We start from the raw sequence: 14,182 nt of genomic DNA, 5'->3' as shown, positions 1-14,182 counted from the left end.
GCTGTGCCTGGTGGAGGCGGGGATAGCAAGCTCGGCTGTGCCTGGCGGGGGCGGGGCTAGCAAGCCCAGCAGTGCTGGGCGGGGCTAGCAAGCTGGGCTGGGCTGGGCGGGGGCGGGGCTAGCAAGCTGGGCTGTGCCTGGAGGGGGCGGGACTAACAAGCTGGGCTGTGCCGGGGGGCGGGGCTAGCAAGCTGGGCTGTGCTTGGCGGGGGTGGGGCTAACAAGTTGGGCTGTGCCTGGAGGGGGCGGGACTAACAAGCTGGGCTGTGCCGGGGGGCGGGGCTAGCAAGCTGGGCTGTGCTTGGAGGGGGCGGGGCTAACAAGTTGGGCTGTGCCTGGAGGGGGCGGGACTAACAAGCTGGGCTGTGCCGGGGGGGCGGGGCTAGCAAGCTGGGCTGTGCTTGGAGGGGGCGGGGCTAACAAGTTGGGCTGTGCCTGTCGGGGGCGGGGCTTGTTAGCCCCGCCCCCATCCTCTGCCCCCTCCTCCATGAGGCCCTGGGTCTATATGAAGCGGGGAAATTGAGGCCGAAGGTTCAAGCGCGGGGAGGGGGGGGCAGCGGTGGCATCACGAGGCAGAAAGCATTTCTATCTAATCCACCCAGAGGAGCTCAGCGGGAATTTGAGGCTTTTCTTGTTTTTTAATCTCTTTCAGATGACACCCTGGAAAGGGGGGGGGGGATCTTTCATCTATTTTGGACTCAAAGATCATGTCAGAGGATGGAGAAGGCCTGTGCTCCACTTCCTGGCATGGGGAACACCTCTTAGACGGACCCCAAGGAACCCAGTCCTCACACGCACACAGCTCCCTCCCGACTGGGGCCCTTGGGAAAGCCCACATGCCAACCTCGGAGGAGAATGTTTCCACACAAAAATGCCGTGCACACACGAAACTTCCTTCACTCAGAGAAAGAAAGATGGGCCTTCAGGGCCTGGGTGTGCTTGCCTAGCAATGGAACAAGCTACTGAAGTGAGTGGACATGCATTAAATGACAGACATAGGCTGGGTATGGTAACTCATGCCTATAATCCCTGCTATGCAGAAGGCACAGATAGGAGGATGGAGAACCCAGGTCTACCTGCACAAAAGGTGGCCCTCTCCAAAATAATAATAATGAAGCAAAAAGGACTAGGGGAGTAACTCAAATGGTAAAGCACCTGCCTAGCAAGTGTGACTCTGCCCAATGCAGCATAAAACAAAACAATAACCAATGAAGTGTGTGTCGGTCTAAGGCCTAGACTAGGGATATCACATGATACAGCTGTAGCCCTTCAGAGGTAGCTGGGGGTGGGGAACCTCACTCAAGCAAGGGTCTACCACTTGAGCCATGTTCCCAGTCCTCTTGCTTTTAGTTTGTTCTTAATAGGATCTTGCACTAACTTGGCCTGGTCTGGAAAAAGAAAATAAAAGAATGTTCTAGATCTGTGCCACCTAACTGTACCAAACACAGTGCCTGTTGAGTGCTTGATCTGGGGCGAAGATACCACTGAAGAGATGAAATTTTAAATAAGAGTATTTAAGACATTTTCTATTGCTGGGTACTGGCGGCTCACACCTGTCATCCTAGCTACTCAGGAGGCTGAGATCTGAGGATCATGGTTCACAGCCAGCCAGGGTGGACTCTTATCTCTAATGAACCACCAGAAAACCGGAAGTGGAACTGTGGCTCAAAGAAGCGGTAGAGCACTGGCCTTGAGCAGAATTAGAGCACTCAGGTTGTACGTTCAAGCCCCACGACTGACAAATAAAAATAAACAAGTTTATATTTGAACACAGTTATTTAAACACCTCAATAACTCTCCTTTAACCTGTAAATATGTATCTTTAACCTGATTAAAGGTAGGCCCACGTGGCCAGTGGCTGGCCATGGCTGGGGCCATGCTAGGCCACTGAGGCCTGAAGTTAACCCAATAGGGGAGTAGGGTGGGGATACCCATCCCCGCCATCGCTTAGCACCCCCAAGCCCGCACCCCGGGCCCCAAGTCACTCACGTAGATGAGGCCAGAGAAGTAGCGCTCCCTCAGGTTGTGCAGCACCGAGGCCTCATTGAGGCAGGTGAGCTCCGCCATGTCCTCCACCTTGGAGAACTTGGGCGGGTTCATCTTCTGGATGTCATCCTTGCCCACCGTCACCTTCTTGCCATTCTCCACCAGCTCTACCACCACCTCGTCGCCCTTCTCCTCCTTCACGCTGGCTGCCTCGAAGCCCTGCTTCTCGGATGGGACCCACACCAGCTTCTTGGCCACCCAGTCTGCCTGCGCCATCGGGCTGTTGAGGAAGTTCTTGTCCACGAAGAGAAACTTCTCGTCATCGCTCAGCTGACCCTTCTGCGCCATGGTGCCCACGGGTGCCCTGTGCGGGACGGACACACGGTCAGCGGTCAGCAGCAGGCCAGAAGGGAGCCCCACACCACCCCTATAGTCTACAGAAGAATCCAGAAGGTATGAGAATGCTCCCCTCCCAGTTTCTATTGTCAAAAGATGCAAATAGCCACATGGATGGCACATGCCTGTCATCCTAGCTACTCAGAAGGTTGAGATCCGAGGATCACGGTTCAAAGCCAGCCTTCAAAGGAAAGTCCCTGAGCTGTGGCACAAGTGGTAGGCCACCGCCTTGAGTGAAAAGCTAAGGGACAGCACCAGGGCCCTGAGTTCAAGCCCCAGGGCCAGCACAAGAAAATAATATAAAAGAGGAAGGGGCAGGGGTAATAGCTCATGGCTGTCACCCAAAGTACTTGGGAGGTAGAGATTAGTGGGTTATGACTCAGTGAGCAAAACTAATAAGACTTTATCTCAAAAACAAGAGTGATATGGTAGTGCATACCTGTACTCTCAGCTACATAGGAGGTAGAGTAGGAGGATCACCTTCTGAGGTGGGCCTAAGCAAAAGCCCGAGTCCCTATCTGAAAGACACTGGAGCAAAAAGGACTGGGGAGGCGGTTCAATTGGCAGAGCACTCGCCTCAACACAAGGCTCTGAATTTAAACCCCAGTACCACCGAACAAGGAAGAAGGAAGGAAGCAAGGAAGGAATTATAAAACAACAGCCATAAAATCACACTTCCTCTTTTCAAATATACTGGCAACCTATCTAGAGGAGTACACATTGATCAAATACAGTTATTTTTATCTTCTATTATATGACTTTCCCCATTTATCCACATTTACTCCTGATAGAGTACATACGACGTACAATTTGCCATCTTAGTCTTCTTTGTGGGCAATACCGGGGTTTGAACTCAGGGCTTTGCACTTGCCAGGCAGGCCCTCTACTACAGGCACCACACCTGAGACCCCATCTTCAGTGAAGTGGAGGGGGGCCCAACCCAACCACCCCTCTCCACAACATCCTTGACCTTGCAAAACTGAAGTGCTGTCAAGTACTGACAACACACCCCGCTCGCTCCTTCCACCAGCCTCAGCACCCACTGCTCCACCTCCCCTTCCATATCTCTGTGCCAAGTTCCTCCTGGGAGGAGAGGCATAGACTATGTATCTTTCTTGCACTCGGGGCAGTGTCCTCAACACTGTCAGAATTTCCTTTTTTAAGGCAGAATAGTATTCCATTGTATGGACAGACCACAGCCGGTCTATTCATTTATCCACGGGTACCTGGATTGCTTCCCCATCTTTGCAATGGTACATAATGCTATAGTGAGCGTAGGCATGCTGCCCTTTATGCATTCTTTGTCAGATTGGACCTTTGAGAACTCTTGATTACATTGGTGATCAGTAGATTTTATAAGGCCATTCGGAGGGACCATGGCATGAGGAAAAGGTGAGGATGGGAAGAGAAGCGGTTGTAGATTGTGTGCCTGTTTGGCTTGGCTAAGAGGGAAAAGAAGAGCAACACCCACTGTGGTCAGGGAAGTGGGAGCCGGGACTCCATAGAGATCAGAGAGCCCCAGAACTACGCCTATGCCTGGATCAGAGCCAAGCTTCTTAGAGTGCAGCCTAGAGGATCTACGTATGGGGGTGGGGGGCCCTCTACGAGCTGACTCAAAAAGAACAGAAAGTCAGGAAAAGATGGCTCATAACCCCAGCTACTCAAGAGGCTGAGATCTGGGGATCACAACGTGAAGCCAGCCTGGGCAGACAAATCCGAGACTCTCATCTTCAGCAGCAAAAAGCCAGAAGTGGAGCTGTGTCTCTAGTGGTAGAGCACCAGTCCTGAGTGAAAAAGCTCAGGGACAAACAGCAAAACCCAAGATATCAAAAAGACATTTGTACTTCCATGTTTATCGCCGCACAATTCACAATAGCCAAAATATGGAAACAACCCAGATGCCCCTCCACAGACGAATGGATCCAAAAAATATGGTACTTATACACAATGGAATACTACATAGCGATTAGGAATGGTGAAACATTGTTATTCGCAGGGAAATGGTCAGAACTTGAACAAATAATGTTGAGCAAGACAAGCCTAGAACACAGAAAACAAAGGGGCATGATCTCCCTGATATATGACTGTTAACAAAGGGAGACGGAGAGACAGTAGAGACCAAGTCTGGGAAACCAAAAACTGCTTGTCAAATAGTATTCCCCACAGGATTGGGGCAGCGACCCAACAGTATGTAACTAAAACCAAACAATTACTCAATATATAAAGGTCAAAAATTGACCTCTCAGGGGAATACAATAGCTCAAAAGCTAGGTATGTACGTTCATATAAGACTACTGTCCACATATGGTCTAATATCGACATTACATTTAAAGCCCTAGGCGAACTTTCTTGTGTGTGGCCACGTGGCTACTGTATATGTTCTCGATACATTGTGTATTGTATATATGTCTACCTGACCTAGAGAAGAGATAGAAAAACTGGATGTAAGATATCACAAGAAATGTACACACTGCCCTACTATGTAATTGTACCCTTTTTGCACAACACCTTGTCAAAAGATTTGTGTTCAATTAATAAACAAATAAAAAAAAAAAAGAAAAAGCTCAGGGACAGCACCCAGGCCCCAAGTTCAAGCCCCAGGACTGGCACCAAAATATAAAAAAATTAAAGCCCAGGATTCTTTTTCTAGATTTCCCCCCAGTGTGAGGAAGGAGCCGGGGGTGGGTATGACCGGCCGTGAAGCACACCTAAACCTACTTGTCCAATCGCCACCACTTATGGGGCAGCTCAGTGCCCCTGAGAGCCTCCATGGGATTTGCAGAATGTTCCATTTCTTTGGAGCAGCAGCTGACGCACTGTGCAGCTTTGCCTGGTCAGGCCATGTGCATGAGCTGCCTTCACTTAGCCAGAGGAACAAGCAATGCAACCGGAAAATAAAAGCAGGCAGGGGGATGGGGGCAGGGAGGGGGGCTCATCTGATCCAAGATGAAAACACAGGAACATAGAGCAAGTGCAGAGACTGAGTCCCTGCCCGAAGGAGGCGAGGAGCCCCCCCCCCCCCGCCCCGCTTTGATGCCATCACCCTGATGAAGTGCAAAATCCTCTTTGGTCAGAGGGAAACCAGCTGCACAGGCCTTTCCCAGACTGGGCTCCTTGGAACCCTAAGGCCCTGGAATTTCTGGAGGCTGCCCCCAGAGCCTGAAACGTGCAATGTGAACGCTCTACCATGTCAGTCACATCCCAGCCCTTGGTTTTTCTTTTTCTGTTTTTGTTTTGTTTTGTTTCTGAGACAGAGCCTTGTGTTACCCTTGCACAGCTTGGCCTGGAACTTGTGGTTCTTCTGCCTTTGCTTCTGCAGGAGCTGGGATTACAGGTGTGCACTACCATACCTGGCGTTCCCTGGGGTATTGGAGATGGGGTAGGAAGAGGGAAGGTGAAAAGGTCTCCCCATCATGGTACTGATGTGACCACTGATGTGGTTAGGAAGGTGCCAGGCATTATCTGCCTTTCACTAAGACCCACAGTGCACACTGGGACCTCTAACTTCCTGGCTATCATTCTTATCTACTAACCTGGAGCTCCCTAAAATAATGCTTGGCTATATAATGACCTTGAGAAAATTTAGTAAGCTCATCAAATTATACCCACAACGAGCACAAAGCTGCTAAAGCATGCTGAATGCTGTGTGTGTGTGTGTGTGTGTGTGTGTGTGTGTGTGTGTGTGTTTTCCTGGGCACTGCCCCTGAGGTTTTTCCTCAAGGCTGGTGATCAACCACATGAGACACAGCTCCACTTTTGGCTTCTTGCTGCTTAATTGGAGATGAGAGTCTCTTAGATTTGTCTGCCCAGGCTGGCTTCACACTGTGATCCTCGGATCTCAGCCTCCTCAATAGCTAGGGTTATAGGTACAACCCACCAGCACCAGGCATAAATAGCAGCTGTTATGTGTGTGTGTCTGTGTGCAAGAAAGTATCAGGGGGGCTGGGGATATGGCCTAGTGGCAAGAGCGCTTGCCTCTTATACACGAAGCACTGGGTTTGATTCCCCAGCACCACATATACAGAAAATGGCCAGAAGTGGCGCTGTGACTCAAGTGGCAGAGTGCTAGCCTTGAGCAAGAAGAAGCCAGGGACAGTGCTCAGGCCCTGAGTCCAAGGCCCAGGACTGGCAAAAAAAAAAAAAAAAAAAAGTATCAGGGCTTGAAAAGTTGCTTGGCTTTCTTGCTCACAGCTGGTGCTCGACCACTTGAGCCATGTGTCCAGCCTATCTTTTTTTGTGGTGTTGGGGATCAAACCCAGAATCTCATACATGCTAGGTATGTACTCTACCATGGAGCTATAGCTCCAGCCCCAGCTGGCTCTCCAGGAGAGCCAGACCTGAGGATCATGGTTTGAAGCCAGCCTGGGCAAGAAGGTCTTTGAGACTCTCATCTCCAATTAACCACCAAAACGTCAGAAGTGGCGCTGTGGCAAGTGCTATAGCACCAGCCTTGAGCAAAGAAGTCAAATGAGAGCATAAAACCCTGAGCTTAAGTCCTAGAACTGGCACAAATATAAACAACAAAAAATATATAAATGCACAGTGCAGATGTGACAGGTACAAAGGGGATTTTGCAGTCCTTCTCTACAACCACTTGCCAATATTTAGCACTTTAAAAGGGCATGGCCATGCTAGGCACCGTGGCTCATGCCTGCAATCCTGGCTACTCAGGAGGCTGAGATCTGAGGATCATGGTTCAAGGCCAGACTGGGCAGGAAAGTCCTTGACATTCTTATCTCTAATAAACTACCAAAAAGCTGGAAGTAGAGCTGTGGCTTAAGGATAGTGCCCAGGCCCTGAATTCAAACCCCAGGATCAGTACCAAAAAAATAAATAAAATAAGCACAAGGCCATTAACTTAGTGATTTCATTACAGGAAATTCATGCCACAAACACATTTTAGTAGATGAAAAGAGATACACAGGGTGAACGTCCTTAATCCAAGAAGCTCCAAAATGTCTGACTTTTGGGGTGCCAACAAGATGTCTCCCTTGACCCTAAGTGGTAGGTTGCACTTCAAACATGTAACTAAAATGACTGCCTAAAACAAACATCCGTGACAGCATGTGCAGACTCACACGCGCAAACATGCTAACTGCAGCAGGGTAGACTTGGGAGGATTCTGACGGGGTTACTTACAGCCCCACAAAATGAACACTAGGAGGCTGGACCATTGCTGTCATGTGAAGATGAAGCCAGGCTACTGGAGGGGAGAGGAGGGGCTGGGAGAGATGGGGGGGCACCGGGGACGGGGTGACACTGATCAACCCACAGGTTAACCTCAAAGCCCCTGATGCAGCTACTTGAATAATAACAAATAAAAATAACCCCCCCCCCCCACAAAAAAGGCCTCATTACACAGCTAAGGTGTGCACAGCACAGAAAGGAACGCCGTGTCCCTACTTGCATCCCATCCCCAAGGCATCTCATGATGCAAAGACAAACACTCCCAAATCCCCCTGAAGCCCCCAAATCCAAGCCCCTGAGGGTCCCAGGCACCCAGGAGAAGGGAGCGCCCTGTCCTGGTTGCAAGGGTTCCTTCAAATTCTTGCTAGGATGTCTCCGAGCTCAGTGCTCCTCCTCATGTTGGGGAGGCCGGGCAGGCATCTCGGGAGCAATGGAAGGTGTGGAAAGACTCCTTAGAGGCCCAGAGTGAATCGTAAGTGATTCATACACTGACATGTTCAATTGAAACCCCTGACAACATTTAGATGATATAATTGGGAAGGAAGGCAATAATGAGGGAGTCACTCTCCCTCCCTCCCTCCCTCCCTTCCTTCCTTTCTTTTCTTCCTTTTCTTCCTTCCTTCCATCCTTCTTCTAGTGTCTGTGTCTCAAAGGCTTTTTGGCCTCTACTAGCCTCAAATCTCGATCCTCACATCTCAGCCTCCTTATTATCTAAGATTACAGGTGTGAGCCACCATCCCTCCACACAGAAGTCATTTCAAATTACTGGTTGGATCGCTCTGATCCCTCCAAAGAGGAACAGGGTTTATAAAAAGCAACAACACAAAAGGAAATTTAGGGACACATTTGTGCTTTAGAGTTTCCTGGGGTTTGGCTATCTATGAGCTGTGCCACATGGAAGAAATTCCTTACCATCTCTGTTCATGTTTGTTAGAAATGACCGTCCACTGAAGTTTGACCTGGTGCTGGGTTGACCTTCACTGATGGATGGGGGTGACACTGGTTGAGACAAGTTGTACTTACAAATTGATATGTTGTATTGAAACCTCTTGGGTTGGGGATATGGCCTAGTGGCAAGAGCGCTTGCCTCGTATACTTGAAGCCCTGGGTTCGATTCCCCAGCACCACATATACAGAAAATGGCCAGAAGTGGCGCTGTGACTCAAGTGGTAGAGTGCTAGCCTTGAGCAAAAAGAAGCCAGGGACAGTGCTCAGGGCCTGAGTCCAAGGCCCAGGACTGGCAAAAAAGAAAGAAACCTCTTTGTACAACTACTTAAATAAAACTATATATTTTTTAAAGGCTTCACACCCCTTCCTCCCCAAAGGGAGGAGAAAACCCCGGGCTTGTGGAACCCTGTTTTCTTTATTGACTGGTTGAGCTATGGAGCAAGTCTATGAATCTACTTTTATGAATGAGAGCCAGTGGCAGTGGGACCTGCTCTAAAGACTTGCCATAAATGCTGTCCAGCAACAGTGCCCAATACACACTGGGTATCAAGGACTCATGCCTACAGCCCTATCTACTCAGGAGTATGAGATCTAGAGGATGGAGGTTCAAGGCCAGGAAAGGCAGAAAAATCCCAGACTCTGTCTCCAAAAATACCTGGCAAAAAGCCAGGCTGGAGGCACCAGCCAAGCAAGCCAAGCAAGTTTGAGGTCCTGAGTTCAAACTATGATACTACAAGAGAGGGGGAGGAGGGAGGGAGGGAGGGAGGGAGGGAGGGGGAGGGGGGAGAGAGCTCCCCCCAAAACACACTGGGCATTTTCCTTATTCCTATTTTTTTTTGTCAGTCCTGAGGCTTGGACTTGGGGCCTGAGCACTGTCCCTGGCTTATTTTTACTCAAGGCTAGCACTCTGCCACTAGAGCCACAGTGCCACTTCTGTTTTTTTCTGTTTATATGGTACTGAGGAACTGAACCCAGGGCTTCATGCATGCTAGGTAAGCAGTCTACTGCTAAGCCATATTCCTAGCCCTCCTTAGTCCCACTGTACAGACAGAAAAGTTGAGGTTTCCTGAAGGCCAGTGAAAGTGGCTTTAAAATCTGCTTGTGGCCTGTTGTGATTCTCATAGATTTGAAAGTGGGCTTTTGTTTCCTAGAAAAATTGAGCATATTTTAGACTTGCCTGGTGGTGCCTTATAGCTTCAATTACACTTGTTCGGATAGAATGCCCAGAGGAAAGGGAGAGACAATGACCATCAAAAAAAAATTTTTTTAAACCTTAAGTAAAAAAAAACCATGGTCCTTTCCCTCCAAATATCCTGGACTTGGCTCCCCCATATCTTCCTGAGGGGGGACCAGAAGTCCCCAGGGCTCAGCCAGCAAGGCTGGGTTGTTGGCCGGGGGGGCTGGGCGCTGGAAAACACTACCATACATGGGCATGTTTGCCTCCATCTCAGCCCTCCCAGAAAAGTAATGATAAATCCATAACAAATACCTTGTACGGAATCGTGCGTCTATTTCAGACATGATAATAAAAAAAAATACAGCATTGAGGAGTTGAACTTGGGAGGTTACTCAAAGGCGGCCCTAGGAATCCAGAAGCACCTTAGGTCATCAGCTCCAACAACAGAACAAACTGTTTTATGTTCTTTTAAATTCCCCAAAAGTTCAGTTTATGTTTTCTTCAAAGAGAAGATGATAAATATTTACGATTCTGGAAGAATTTGGTCCTACCAGAAACCTCACTTCCAAAGAGATTGGGTCCACAGTAAAGGGGGAAAAAAAAAAGTAAATGATGAAGGTGAGGTCAAGGGTATAAAACTGGCATCAGATTAATCAGGGAATGGGCTTGACCATTTATCTGCTGTGTTCCACAGGTGGTGTCTCAGCCTCTCCGCGCTTCAGCTGTCTTCTACACTAAACAGGCACTTAATGCCACTCTGATGAAGTTGGAGCAATGATTAAATGAGATCAGTTAAGAGATCTCATAATAATTATGTGGCATCAGGCACCTGGAGCTCACACCTGTAATCCTAGCTACTTAAGGAGAATGACATCCGAGGATCACAGTTAGAAGCCAGATGAGATAGGAAAGTCTGTGAGACTATCTCCAATTACACACACACACACACACACACACACACACACACACACACACACAGGAAGTAGAGCTGAGGCTCAAGTGCTCAAGTGGTAGACCTCTCCAGCCTAGAGCAAAAAAGCTAAAGGACAGTTCCCAAACCCTGAGTTCAATCCCCATGATCAAGACAAAATAATAATTACTGTTATGGCACAATGATAATAGAGCCCCATCAATAGTAGCTGTCTTGGTGGAAGACTCCAACGGCTTTCAGAATCATCTTCCACATCTTATTTCACATCCTGTTATTCACCACGTTCTGATCAGCCCCTTCAAGCTCCCTTCTTTCAAACCCTCAACCCTCAAATGTAGTTCTAAGCAAACCAAAGAACTGAAGACAGAACCAAACAAGATATAGCTATGCAAAGGAGTTTATTAACAGTCCGGCCTGACTTCCTTTGGAAAAACTGGCCAGCACACAACATAATCAGACCTTAATATTACCTGGAACTGCTCACTTCCTGCCCTGGGTTTCTAAATATTTCCTTTCTATTTTTTTGCTCCTGGACTTTTTGTGATGCTTTTCTACAACCTGCAAGACCCCCGTCAGCCAGCTCAGCTTTTCTGGCTACTCCAACATCACAGTAAGCTTTGTCTTCATGCAGGAAAGGCCAGCCTCATCTAACCTAGGGCAAGTGTAGGTCCTGGATGCAATCTGGGACTTCCCAAGCCCCGGATTTCTGGGACCTCTGAAGTCAACCTTTAGAGGATGGAGGACTTGGATCTGGGTACACAAGTCTTACACCAACCAGACTCACCTCCCCCGGAGTATTGACAGGTCCTCCTCTCCCTGGTCCAAGGGCCCCTACTTTTAACTTGATTCAACGTGTCAACATAACCCAGGGCAGCGATCCATTCACCAATGGACTCGCTCTCTCCATCCGAGGCACAGTAAAGTGCTCCAAGGCACTTTTTTTTCTTTTTGGTACCCAGGATAACCGTGCAAAGGCAGCTACTGGGCATGAGGTTACCAGCCTGCAGGGCCTCAAGCGAAAACCACCTGTGAGTCCCCCTGAGTCACCTGTGAGAATCACCAGGACCCCCTTCCTGCTACACTCTAGCCATTCATTTTCCCAGAGTAGTTTTTCCCAAAACTGGAGGAACCCTGGCGTTGGGCCCGGGCTTGGCATCTGGAGGATGGACTGCTCGGCATAGTCTCCTAAGTGAGAGGATGACAGAAACCCTCCCCCAGCGCTCCCCCAGCCCAGCTGGACCCTCCAGCCCTCCCCTCTGCCCCAGGAAGGCCAGCAGTACTCACAGTCCTCTGGGGGGCTAGGAGAGGAGACACCGGATGGAGACTCAGATCTGGCGTGCTTCCCAGGCCCGGGCGTCCAAATCCCCTGCGCACCCCGGACGCCCGGCTTTATAGAGACCCCACTCAGCCAGCGGGTGGGAAAAGGGTGGTGGGGCGGGGCTAGAGGCTGGGCCTGGTGGGAGGGGCGGGGCCTGTCTTTAAGACTCAGGGTGGCCCGCAGGGTGGGGAAGGTGTGGGGCGGGGCCTGGCGGAGATGGGCGGAGTCTGGAGGGGCGGGGCCTGTCTATATAAAGGCCCTGCACGCCCAGTGGGGTGGGAAAGCTGGGGCCTGGTGCCCAGGGTTCGGGCGTGGAGGACGAGGCATGAGGGGCAAGGGCGGGGGCTGGCGGGACGGGGTGGGTCCAGCCTCGCTTTCCGCTGAGTCCCCTGCAGGACCCCCGGGGAATCGCTGTCACCTGCCCCTAGGCGCACCTGGCCGCGGTCACATGGAGAAGATCCGTCCTGGCGGGTCTGACCGTTGCCGGTGGCCACTGGGGGTCCCTAGAGGTGGCGTCTGTGGGGGAACACTGACGAATTTCTTCCCTGAGCCAACGCCAGCCGCCTGGGCTGATTTAATTAACCTCTTCCTGCTCTGATCGGCGTTCCTTATTCCTTCCTATACCCCGCCCCACTCCCCCCACCCCCTCCCCGGGGTTCGTCGCCCGCCGCGGTGGGGACCGGTGACTTTTTGAACTTTGCAAAGTGCAAAGCAGGAGTCTCCCCTCCCCACACCGCCTCTCCTTGGGTGCGGAGAATTGTGCGGGAAGGGGGCGCTTTCTGGAAAAAAAAAAGTAACTTTTTCCGGAAGACTACTCCCACCCCAGCCACCAGAGTAAACGTGGGTCGCCAGCGCTCCGGTGTCCCCCCCAGCTGTGCCTCCGCTTGCGGGCAAGGGGTGGGGGATGCGGAGCATGGGAATTGCCTGAGTCTGCAAGGTGCTGTCCAGGTGCAGAGAACCCCGGGGGGAGGGGGGGCTTCCCCGGCTCTACCAAGGACCTCATGTGTCCCCCGGGGGTGGAGGTCCTTTTAGACTAAGGTGCCGCCAGGATCCCCGTCCCAATCTCTCCCCAGGACATTGGGCCTGGCTTCTCTGGCTCCTCTCTGGCTCTAGCTCCCTCCGTCTCTCCATCAGTTGTCACTCTGTCTGTCTGGTTGCCCCCCCCCCCGCCCGTGCTTCTCTCCCTGTCACACGCGCGCGCGCACACACACACACACACAGGCCGTAAAAGGAAGACGAGGCAGCGGACTGGCCCCATGCCAAGGCCGGGACGCCGCACTCCCCGGGGCGCACGGGCTCCGAGGTCCGGGGCCGAGCCGGTCCTCTCTCCCGGGTCCTCCCTCCCCAGCCCTGGGCGGGGGACAACCCAAAAAGGCCAGGCGCCGGAGCCTTTCTGCAGGAACTCCCCGAGCCGCATACCAGCCGGGCTGCCCGCTCCCACTGACTAAATATGGTGCCGTGCGCACGGCCAGCGGGTGGGGTGCTCCTAGCGCTGGCCACCCAGCCCCGCGGGGTGCCAAGGGGGACCCCACGGCTTGGGGCAGAGCCCGAAGGGACGGCCTCGCCCACGTGGGGCCCCTGCCGCTGCAAGCCCGAGGTTAGCGATGGTGGGGGGGGGGGGCGTTGGGAAGACCCGAGGGAAGCTCAGAATTTGGCCGCTGCCCATTTCCAACAATCCCTGCCCCCTGCAAGGGTGTCTTTATCCATGTGTGTTGGCGGTGGGAACTCTGCGGACAGTGCTGGGAGTGTGTGTGTGTGTGTGTGTGTGTGTGTGTGTGTGTGTGTGTGTGTGTGTCAGTAGTAGCCTGAACTCAGGCTCTTGTGTTCTCTCCCTTGGCTTTTTTTTTTTTTTTTTTGCTGAAGGTGTCCTACCACTTGAGCCACAGCTCCACTTCCGGCATTTGGGTTGGAGATAAGAGTCTCACAAACTTTCCTACCAGGGTTATCTTCAAAACCTGATCCTCAGATCTCAGCCTAAGTAGATAGGATGGCAGGTGTGAGCCACCTGTTGTCAGCTCCTCCTAGCTTTTTGTAAACCATCCTTAAGCTGATATCAGATACACAAGGGACATGTTTGTTGTTCTGTGGCCAGTCAGGGGGTATGAGGGAAGGCCCAGAGCTGTCTAACATCTCTCTCTCTCTCTCTCTCTCTCTCTCTCTCTCTCTCTCTCTCTCTCTCCTCCTCATGGGCATGTGTGTGTGTACACACACACAGTCCTCTCTGCAGCCAAATCAATAT

The 14,182-nt window shown here is 51.2% G+C and overlaps 1 protein-coding gene across 4 annotated transcripts in view; it reads right to left on the bottom strand.

The window, feature by feature from the left end:
- Window positions 1-12,026, bottom strand: part of Myh11 (myosin heavy chain 11) — a 59,527-nt gene extending 47,501 nt beyond the window's left edge. For all 4 annotated transcript variants that reach the window (XM_048332938.1, XM_048332939.1, XM_048332940.1 and 1 more), the window contains exons 1-2: window positions 11,910-12,026; window positions 1,990-2,350 (exon numbers count right to left, since the gene is read on the bottom strand). In XM_048332938.1, coding sequence (XP_048188895.1) covers window positions 1,990-2,334 — 345 coding nt within the window. In that variant the 5' untranslated portion in view covers window positions 2,335-2,350; window positions 11,910-12,026. The remainder of the gene's footprint in view (window positions 1-1,989; window positions 2,351-11,909) is intronic.
- Window positions 12,027-14,182: the final 2,156 nt, after the last annotated feature.

Source organism: Perognathus longimembris, chromosome 23, assembly GCF_023159225.1.
Source record: "Perognathus longimembris pacificus isolate PPM17 chromosome 23, ASM2315922v1, whole genome shotgun sequence".
NCBI classification, from domain to species: domain Eukaryota; kingdom Metazoa; phylum Chordata; class Mammalia; order Rodentia; family Heteromyidae; genus Perognathus; species Perognathus longimembris.
The sequence above is the reverse complement of the archived record's forward strand: the minus strand, read 5'-3'. Positions and strand labels throughout refer to the sequence as shown.